Source organism: Chiloscyllium plagiosum, chromosome 29, assembly GCF_004010195.1.
Source record: "Chiloscyllium plagiosum isolate BGI_BamShark_2017 chromosome 29, ASM401019v2, whole genome shotgun sequence".
In the NCBI taxonomy this organism is placed as follows: domain Eukaryota; kingdom Metazoa; phylum Chordata; class Chondrichthyes; order Orectolobiformes; family Hemiscylliidae; genus Chiloscyllium; species Chiloscyllium plagiosum.
The window spans coordinates 17387453-17398387 of NC_057738.1; the positions used below are offsets into that span (position 1 = coordinate 17387453).

General features: G+C 39.1%; 1 protein-coding gene across 1 annotated transcript in view; it reads left to right on the forward strand.

Moving 5' to 3' along the window:
- The window catches only part of LOC122564269 (acidic amino acid decarboxylase GADL1-like), a 68867-nt gene extending 58602 nt beyond the window's left edge, over window positions 1-10265 (forward strand). Inside the window, exon 16 of the mRNA XM_043718944.1 lies at window positions 9706-10265. Coding sequence (XP_043574879.1) covers window positions 9706-9879 — 174 coding nt within the window. The 3' untranslated portion in view covers window positions 9880-10265. The remainder of the gene's footprint in view (window positions 1-9705) is intronic.
- The last annotated feature ends 670 nt before the right edge of the window (window positions 10266-10935 follow it).

The following is a 10935-nucleotide window of genomic DNA, read 5'->3' on the forward strand; positions in this document are numbered from 1 at the left end:
AGCACACACAATTCCATTGCTAAGGAAAAGAGAATCAATCCTTATGAGATGGTGACTTAGTGAAACACAAACAGAAGGTGGAAGGTTGACAGGAAGATTGAAAACATCCCAGAATCTTTAAGAGGATTGGAGGACTTCCTTATATATCTGCAGTCACCCTGTTTTCTGGCTTTTAGTTGGTTTACAGATATATAACGAAGATAGCTGCTCCCTTCACTTTTCAAATGAAGATCACCCTGATCATCTGGCCCCAGTGCTGTACTATGACAGATTGACCTACACCAGCAGATGGTGCTAATCAACCTCTTTTGCCACAAAATCAACTTTTCAACAAATGTTTTTGGTAAATGTTGTTCAGAGAGGGGAAGAGGCAAAGAGGCCATGACTGTAACATTTGTCACAATGGCATCAAGCATGGGAGATGCAATAATGCTTTTTAAACTTCTGTGTTCCATAACTGTATCCAAAATTCTACTGCCTACATTTGAAAGCACACCAAATCCCATTCTTCCACCAGTCTTGTGCTTTCTGACCTATACTAGCACCCAGCTTGTCAGTTTCTCAATTCGAAACCTCTCATTCTTGTTTTCAGTTCCTGCCTTGGTCTTGCTCCTACCTATCTCTGCAATCTCCTCCGGTACCACAACCCTCCAAAATACTTGCACAAGTCTAATGTGGCCCTTTTGTGCTTCCCTGATTTTTATCTCACTGCTGTGAGCTGCTTTTTCAGCTGCCTAGGGCTAAGATCGGAATTACCTTCCCATACCCCTTCATCTTTATATCTCTCTCTACTGCATGAAGATGCTCTTTAAACTTACCCAAATGACCATCTCCCCATACATGTGGATCAATGTCACGCTGTACCTGATAACACTCTTGTGAACTGCCTTGGGACACTTTCTTATGTCAAGGATGCTATACAAATGCAAGTTAAATGTTACTGCAAGCTACATCATTATGCTAAGGTATTTGCCAAACATTTTGTGGATAGGAACACTACTTCTTTTATAACTTGGAAAAATATAGGGTTGCAATACGATAAACATAAAGAAATAACTTTAACAATGATATTGAAAAACATCAGAGTGGGACAAAAGTTAGTAGGTAGTCAGTTGAACTCAGTTAAAAACATTTGTAATCCTATATACAACAGTGACTCTAATGCAAGAAGTAATTTTGAGCTGTAGAGTATGTTGGAATTGACAAGGAACATAAAAACAAACTATAAGAGCTTTTATAAGGTTGTAAAAAGAAGATTCGCACAGAAAAATGTAGGTCCCTCACAGTATGAAACTGGCAAGTTAGTAATAGAGAACTATAACTCTGACAAGGAAATGACACATCAATTAAAAAACTACCTTATTTTTGTAGTCACAGAAGACACAAATAATTTTCCAGGAATGCTAGGGAAGCAAGGATCTGTTGCGAAAGAGAAATTGAAGAAAATTAGTACAGGTACACAATCCTTTATCCAAAATTCCAAAATCCAAAGTTAATTTGTGAAGTGTTTTTCTGCATAACAAGATTGGTGTGTGAACAGGTGACCCAACTCCATACCCATTCGACCCATGTCACTCAGATGTGATGTGGCAGCATTGGCAGGCATCAATTGTGTCTCAGCGCTGGTAGTAGTCACACGTGGGTCTGCTGTTTGGTAAGATATTTTTCATTTCACTGTGAAAATGTTATTTATTCTGAAATCTGAAAAATTCCAAAATCCGAAAAACAACTGGCCACAGGGATTTCAGATAAAGGATTGTGTACCTATATTAGTAAAAACAGTGCTAAATAAATTAATGGAACTGAAAACTGATCTACAGCCCAGTATACAAAAGGAGGTGGTCTTGGAAATAGTAGATGCACTGTTCTCATCTTTCAAAATTCAGTAGATTCTTGAGCAGATGACAAATGTAACCCTACTATTTAAAACAAAACTGGGAATTACAGACCAATAACCCTAACAACAGTATTAAGAAAATGCTGGAGGCTGTTATAAAGAATATGATAACAGGGACACTTTGTGTAATACCATTGGTATTTTCTAAGTCAACATGGATATATGAAACGGAAGTCATGATTGACAAACATTCTGGAGTTTGAGGATGTAACTAGTTGAACAGATGGCAGAAAACCAATGGGTGTAGTGCATTTAAATTTCCAGAAAGCTTTTGATAAAGTCCAAGCGAGAGATTAGTGAACAATTCAAAAACATGGGATTGGAGTTAGTATACTGGCATGGATTGAGAACTGGTTAGCAGATAATTGGAAACAGAGCAGGAATAAATGGCTTGTTTTTGGAGTGGAATATGTTTGTGAGAGGGGTGCTTGTTCCCCACTTATTCACAATAAAAACCAAGGATTTAGATGAGGGAATCAAATACAATGCTTATAGATGATACAAAACTAAGTGGGGTAGTGAGTGGTGAGAAGGATGTAAAAAGGCTTCAAGACAATTTAAACAAGTTGAGTGAGTGGGCATGGCAGATGTAGTATAAACTGGGTAAGCATGACGGTCTCCACTTAAGTAGGAAATCCAGATTGGCAGATCATTATTAAAATGTGATAGATTGGAAAATATGGATGTATGAAGGGACTTGGGTATTCTTGTACATTGGTCGCTAAAAGTAAGCATGCAGCTGCAGCAAACAGTCAGGAAGACAATGAGTTTTGAGAAGATTTGTAGCTCAGGTTGAGGTTCTGAATGTAGGATTGCTCGCCGAGCTGGAAGGTTCATTTTCAATGAAAACCAACCTTCCAGCTCAGTGAGCAAACCTACATCCAGTCAGGAAGACAATTGGTACTTTGGCAGCCATTACAAGAGGGTTTGAGCAGTAAACTAAGAAATCTTACTGCAGCTTTACAGAGCCTTGGTGAGACCACACCTAGTGTATTGCATGCAGTTTTAATATCCTTATTTGAGAAAAGATGTACTTGCCATAGAGAGAGTGCAGTAGAGATTCTCCAAACTGATTCCCGGGATTGCAGGCCTGACAAAGGATTTGGTCGACTGGGCCAGTATTCTTTGGAGTTTAGAAGAATGAGAGGAAATCTTATTGAAACATATAAAATTACACACAGATACGGGGATGATGTTTTCCCTGGTAAAGGGGTCCAAAACTCAGGAAACTTGGTAGGACATTTTGAACTGAGATGAGGAGCAATTTCTTCACTCAGACGGTGGTGAACCTGTGGAATACTCTGTAGAGGTCAAGTCAGAATATATTTGAGAGAAATAGACTACTAGTGGCTAAAGATGACAAGTGAGCATATGGCATTGAGATAGAGGATCAGCTCCGAACAATGGGCCATATAGCCTACTTCTGCTTCTATTATCTATGTACTTCCTGAGCCAGGTTAGGCACTACATAAATATCTGTTCTCTTTGTCTCTTCTGGAACTGCTGACAGAGCAGTTAGTCAGTTCTTTTGCCATTAACTTGGGAAAATGTAGGATTTTAAGCCTGTATTTACTATGCATCCCTTCTAGACCTCCTGCCACAAAGTTGATTGGGTAATATTGAGCAAAAGTGGGGGGGTTAAATAAATCCTCTGAGAAAGCAAACTAAAGCTTTACAGTGATTTCCCAAAATGCTTTTCATCTGTTTCACTGAAATAAGCAAGTGCCAATTTGAGTTAATAACAGTCTTTTCTCATAAAGCTTAATAGGGATTTAGCAACAAAAAAAGGTTATGGAGCGTTCAATGTCCAGTAATTAACTTGAACTTTAAAATCCCATACTTAGGACTTGAAAGGCATGTTATATACTCAGGAATGTGGTGTTTAAACAAGAGTCAGCAGTGGGACGCTGTGAAATATATTTGTGTACCCAGTTTGCAGGTAGTGTCTTGTGCTTGCCACATATACATATACCTGTAACAGCTCATAAGAGAAACATACATTGATTCAAGAGTTTATTTCAAGTGAGAATTGTTCAACTCCTGTTACAATTTTTAGGCTAAGACATGTCAGCACGGTGATTCAGTGATTAGCACTGATCTCCAGCATCTGCCGTCCTCACTTTCTCCTAGTTGATTTCAAACCTACTGCGAAGCCTCTTCCAAGAATGCCTACTTTGAAGATGTTCTCCTCCTCTCTCTACAAGGATCTCAGTGAGTCTTTGCCTATTGCACTCCCAGCTACCTCTCCCCCACCCAGCCCCAACCCCTCCCATTTATCTCTCAGCCCTCTGGCCCACAAGCCTCATTCCTGATGAAGAGTTTATGCCCAAAATGTCAATTCTCCTCCTTCTCGGATGCTGCCTGCTGTGCTTTTCCAGCATCACACTCTCGACTGCTGCCTCACAGTATCAGGGACCTTGTTCGATTTCAGCCTTGGGCGACTGTCTGTGTGGTTTGCTCATTGTCCTCATGCCTGTATGGGTAATCCTCCCAGTGCTTCGATTTCCTCCCATAGTCCAAAGATGTTCCGATAAGGAACATGCTAAATTGCCTGTAGTGTCCAGAGATATGCAGGCTAGGTGAATTAAGCATGTGAAGTGCAGGGAGATAGGGTTGGGCCATGGGTCCGGGTGGGATGCTGTTTGGAGGGTCAGTGTGGACTTGATGGGCTGAATGGCCTGCTTCCACACTGCAGAGATTCTGTAGTAGGCCATTTAGCTCCTCAGATGTATTCTGCTATTCAGTGAGTTTATGGCTGATCGTTGCTAACCTCATATGTCTCATATCCTTTAATACTTCTTCTTCAGAATTTTTTTTGAAGGATAAATATTGACAAGAAGTTCAGAAAAAAATTTGCCTTTCAAGGTTTCTTCACTTAGACCCATTGCTGCACCTCAAAGGGTTGACAGTTCCTTTGTTTCATCTAAAGCCAGCAGCTCTACTAGTGCAGCTCTCACGCAGATCACTGCACTGGAGTCAAGTGCCCAACTCCTTAAGACCCAGAGATGCAAATACCCTTGACTGCACCAAAATTGAAACTTTCTTTCTAAAACTACATTTTTAAGTAGTGAAGACTTCCTGAGTTATGATGCGGTGCCACTTTTCAAGAAGGCCTGACATTTTCTGTCAGATGGAAACCCTGAGGTGCACTTGGCCAACAAGAAGAATGCTCCTCATTACTCGGTCAAAATCCTAGGATACAACCCTCACCACAGCATCATTAGTGTTTGCTATGCCAAATGGACTGCAACAGTTTAAGAAGGCAAGTAGGGATAGGAGTTGAACGCTGGCCCAGCCAGAAACCTCCTCCCACACACAGAGTGAATAAATGAAAAACTAATTGGCCTCTAATTACTCCCATTGCTTATCCATTGTTTGTTCAGTTTCTTTCTCTATTTGCAAATGTATTTATTGAAGAGGATATAGTGTCAGTCCCAGGAGCTCCAAAGATTATCATCAATTCATTTTCCAACAACTTACAGCACAAACTAATTGGTATTGAAGGGTCAGGAACAGCATCTTACTTGGTGTATGCACCAAAAACGACACCCTAAGCAAATTCTGAGCCAACATTTATTATTCCCTTCTGTCAGCATTTAAAAGCAAATGCATTTACCTGTCAGCAATGTACATACTCAACATATCTCAAACTTCAAAGAGTGACCAAATAAAATACTGTTCAGCAGCAGGGAAACAGCCACAGTTATTCATTCAAAAAAAAAGCCCCAAAGAAGTGTGGATGTTGGAAATTGGGGAAAAAAAATTGCTGGAAATTCAGGTCTGGCAGCATCTGAGGAGAGTGACTTTTCGGGTCCACTGACCGTTCAGAATCGATTTTACAAGGGGGCATCCGAAATGTCCACCTTCTTCCTCAACTGAGGATTCCCCATCAGCGTGATTGACAGGGCCCTTAGTCATGTCTGACCCATCTCCCAAACTTTGGCCCTCACCCCTTCGCTTCCCTCCCACAACAGCGGTAGGAGCACCCTGGTCCGGCACAGTTATTCATAATCTTATGCAGGTCGTTCTGTTATAAAGCGTGTTTTGTTAATGCAAATTCACTGTAATATGATTGACTGATTGGGGAGCTATTTCTAAAGTGCGAACTTTTAAAATGTGTGTTGGCTGTAATGCGATTACACCGCCAACACTTTAAAACTGTTTCTAAAGCACGATTTTTCTATAATGCGGGATTGCATAAGAATGCAATGATCACGTGATAGAAGAACTGACTGTTGTGTCTGACAGATCTATGATACATGCAGATGCTTGCATATGTATGATTACCAGCACATATTGCAAACCTCAGCACGTTATTTAGTTCTGGGAACTATTCCATTCTCCCTTGAGGTTGTTGGTATTGAAACAGCAGAACCATCAACAGTGCAGATTTAGCAGCTCTCACTTGTATCTGAATTTCTTCACATAAATGGAAAATGACTTTATTCCACAAATTGTCACACAACATTCTTAGCTGGTAAACTAGATTTTAAAAAAAATCTGCTTGCTCATATTTATTGTGTACACCTGTTTGAAGGCTTTAAATCAGAAATAACCTTAATTCCCATTTGACAGTTTTATGTGTCGGTAATATTCACTTTTGGTAGGTTCCTATTATAAGTAAGATATCATGTAGATTGGAATCTATTATTAAAACTTAGTGTTAGACTTTGCAAACTCCTTAACTTGACAGGCCTCAGGCTTTCTTGTGATTAATCCCACTGCTCTGAAATGCCATCTGCTTCTGAGGAGCTGTGATAACACTATTGAGAGCTGTAATAGGCCTGCATATTGAGGAGCTTATTAATTAACTCTTAACCTGATTGGCATATAATTAGTTGAATGTTCTCAGTGGTCAGGGGGTTGATTAGTTGACATCTAATACACTCTACCCCAGATGTGGGCCATGATTTACATTCCTGTGTTGGACGTAAAGGGTTGGGAGAAATCCCGACTCCACACATCTGACCTTTTAAGATACTGCGCGCATTTCCAACTTTCAGTCGTGTGGATGGCAAGATGAATTGGGAGTTGAGCAGTGCAACATGGGAAGTAGTTAAGAGGGTGCCAGTTCCCAAGGTAGGCTGGAATAATGCTTGCCCTGGGGCTCCAGTACTGTGTTCAAAGTTTAAAACCTCTGATTTATGAATACACATTTTGACACTTGCTGACACATCTTGCCAGGATCTTTGATTCTTATTCCAACATGTCCTGGGACCATATCTGCAGGGTATCTCACCTTCTTAAAGGGGCTCCCATGGTTATCCTTCAAAAGAAATGCTGTGAGAACAGATCTGCTCTAATCTCCACATCCCTGGTTCCAGGCATCAGAGCTTCCATGATCAGATTTTGAGTACAGACAATTAATCAATTAAAGAGCACGCTGCCTCAAGAAACCATGTATGCACAAACTATGGACCATGTCCCATCTTGCTTCCATTAAAATGAGAGTGCCAGCTTTGGGGCATGGATCTTGCAATTGCTGATGTCTTTGGGCATTTTTGCCAAGGCAGAGATGTTCTTCATCATGGTAACAAGTGAGGCTTCAGTCTCAAAAAGCAAATCATGGCTCAAGTTATTTCCTATGGACATCATTTTAGGCTTTAAAAGATGTAATTTACAACAATTTAACAGTCCTTTCACATTTACTGGCATAACATAAACATTATAAAACCTACTTGTACATGTCAGACCAATGCTGTTTTATTAAACTTCAACCTGACTCAATTATGAGGAGTCATATTTAAGTTTTGGTTTAAGTAAAGAATCCTGGAAGAATTTCTAAACGAAAATTAACGAATTGTTTGGGTGATTTTGTTAACTATGAGCTAAAGTATCTTGACCTTAAGAGTAAAATCCACATAACAATTATAATACCTGCTGTTGTTATACAACTTTTGGGATATTGTAAAATCAGCAATCCAAATCAACCCAGATGTGACATTAATACAGAATCAGTGATGGATATTATTGCGAGCTCCCAAACATGTTCTGGAACTTGTCAACTGCTGGGCTTCATCTTGTATTCTCATTGGAAAGCTCGATTTTCATCAGAATTTAACACTAAAAATATAGTGGTGCAATTTTTGAAAAGATTTGTTATATAATGTCTAATATGGTGTGTTAAGACAGTCAGTTGCAAATGTGGAATGTTGATCATACAGTCACCTTTTACATGATAAAAGGACAAATGAGTAATAATGCTGAAGTAGTCCTGGGTATTTTGCATATGGTGAATGTAAATGTTTAGATTTGAGCTGTGCATTGAGAATTCGAACAGTTTACTTAGAGTGTTGCAAATTTGCATTTTAAAAAGTGGGATGGATAAAAGTGGAAAGCTAATTATTGGAAGTGCTTAAGCATTCTTAAATTTACTACTACCAAATTAATATACAATACATGAAGAACCCTGTGATTCACTTTTCACTTTCAATCATGCTGTGTTCCACTTCTGTTATAATTTCATTGCAGCACTTGCACGATAATTTCCACATACTATTAATCAAATCCCACCCACATACTCCGTTCCAGATGGCCATACCAAATGCAATTAATTACATTCCATCCATATCCACCTCCCTGATAACAAGACCATGTATAATCAACTAAATTCCATCCATATATTTTGTCCCTGCTGTCCATACACATACTGCAGACATCACTGTGGTGTCAACTGGGCTATCATTTACTCTCAAAACTGCATGGAGGTGTCGCCTAGTTTAAATAACTGATGTAATATTAGTATGCAATATAAAGAGCAAGATGTTAATGCTTCACAATACGTGCAAGTAGCTTTCTTGTCCAAATGTTTTATCTGCATATAGTGTAAGACTGTGGAGCAAATTCCAGATCAGTTATGTGATGGAAAGAAATTGGAGCCTCGATCATCACTGTCATGCTCCATGTAAAAGTGAATGTTGTCACATCAACTCAGACTCCTTGGTGGGCTGGTTGACTGGACAGCCAATGTGGCTCAAATTACTATAGGGTTTAATCTGGGTGGAGTCTGGAGCTATACATTGCTCTCTCTTTGGTGGAGGTTGCAGTGCTGCAGGTAGATCTTGCCTTTGGACAGAACTCAAGAAGCAGAAGACTATTACAATATTGTTTAATCTTTGAACAGCACAGTAACATCACATCAGAACTTGAATGCTCCTGAGGGAAATAGTATGTTAATCTTTTGATTTGATTCATTTTCCCGTGCATGTTCAGCAATTGTGAAGAGCTGCAAGTAACTACTGGGAAAAAAGATTTGCACAAACTGGTAGCATCTCTGCTTTGGAAAAATGGCAAATAATCAATAATAAATCTAGTAGGCAAATCAGAGGAATGCTGTTCCTCCAGAGTGTGGTTAGAATGTGGAACTCCGCGCCAGAGGGTCATGTTGAGGATACATTTCATGAGAAATGAGATACATGTATGAAGGAGAAAGGAATTGAGGAATTGCTGTTAGGATGAAATGGAATAAGGTTGGAGGAGACTTCCCTGTAGCATGATAAAATTGGGGTAAATGGCCAATTTTGGTGGCTGGAGATTCTGTGTAATATGATGGAAAGTCAGCTCCTCATATTTATTGCATTCCTGTATTTTTGCTCACTTCCAAATATATAACTTGATATTGAAGGTAATTTTTGTATCCGAGGAATGCTAATCCCTTATGATCATGCATCTTGTTGCTACTTACCAATTAAACCCAGAAAAAAGGATTAATGCTTCCCGTTTCCAAAAGATATCGAGTAAAAAGATAGGAAGGTATCAAATTTATTGTCTGGCATTCTTATTCAACTTGTTTTCTTTTAATGTTGCAGGTTGCACCAGTAATCAAGGAAAGGATGATGAAGAAAGGCAGTATGATGGTGGGTTACCAACCTCATCGTGACAAAGTCAACTTCTTCCGTCAAATCATCATTAGTCCCTTGGTCAGCCGTGAGGATATGGACTTTATTCTCAATGAAATCGACAGCCTGGGGAAGGATTTATAATTTGGATTTAAAGGGTAGATGATAAGTTATGTTTACAATTACATTACTGGCAAGAGTTTGAAGTTATTCAAAGTTTAGTTTAGAAAACCGGGCAAAATTGACTTGTATTCATTTTAGCATGAGCAAAATTAACTTTGAAGTAGATTTCACCCTTCAGTACCTGAAAACTTGCTTATTTTATAGAACAAGTGATGAAGCTTAGTGGAATCTGACAAAAATGGTTATGACTTATATTTATATTCAGTTGTTGTTGTTTAATGTTATCGTATAAACGTCCATGCAGAAATGTTGGTGTACATCTTTGGAACCCACGTGTACATGAATTTCAAAAGAAAACCTGAGTACTGATGAATTTACCTACAATTTACTAAAATGCCTCCTTTGATTGTTTTGTTTCTGGATCCATATGTCCGAAAACAGTGAAAATTGATTCACAAAGAGAGAATGAGGCCTCAGCTACAAGGCTTGACATATCAACATATATCTTCCATTGCCCTGTTGACACTTTAATTCTGACCAATGGGTCAAGCTCCAATTTAAAATGGTGCTTACCTTTTGTTTGCTTTTCTGTGTACCTTTTTGAAGTGAAATTTCCATCCCACCTCTATGTCTTGGCAATGGAATAAATGCAGTTATGGGCCCAAGAAAGCACAGTCAATTTTATTCATCTTCCCAACCCTAGAAATTTTCAAGGTGATGATAGGGTCAGGAGAGTGCAGGTAAGCAACTGTTAACATACTTGGGAGGACTCTACAACTAAATCAAAATATACATTATCTTATTTTATGAGAAAAACCAGGCCATAAGGCCAAGGGCCATAATGCAGCAGTAAGAAGCTGCAAATCAGGAAAGGATGTCACCAATATTAGGAGCATGGGGAGAAATAAGCTATTCTTTCAGTTAGAGTATTAGGTTAAAATTGAGGAAAGTGAAAATTATTGCTGAGTATATTGTGTTGCCAGTTACAAGAGCAACTATTAGCTTGTCAAATTACGTTCCTATTGAAGACAGGGCAACTAGTATTTGTCAACTATGTAATATTAAATAGATGCAGCT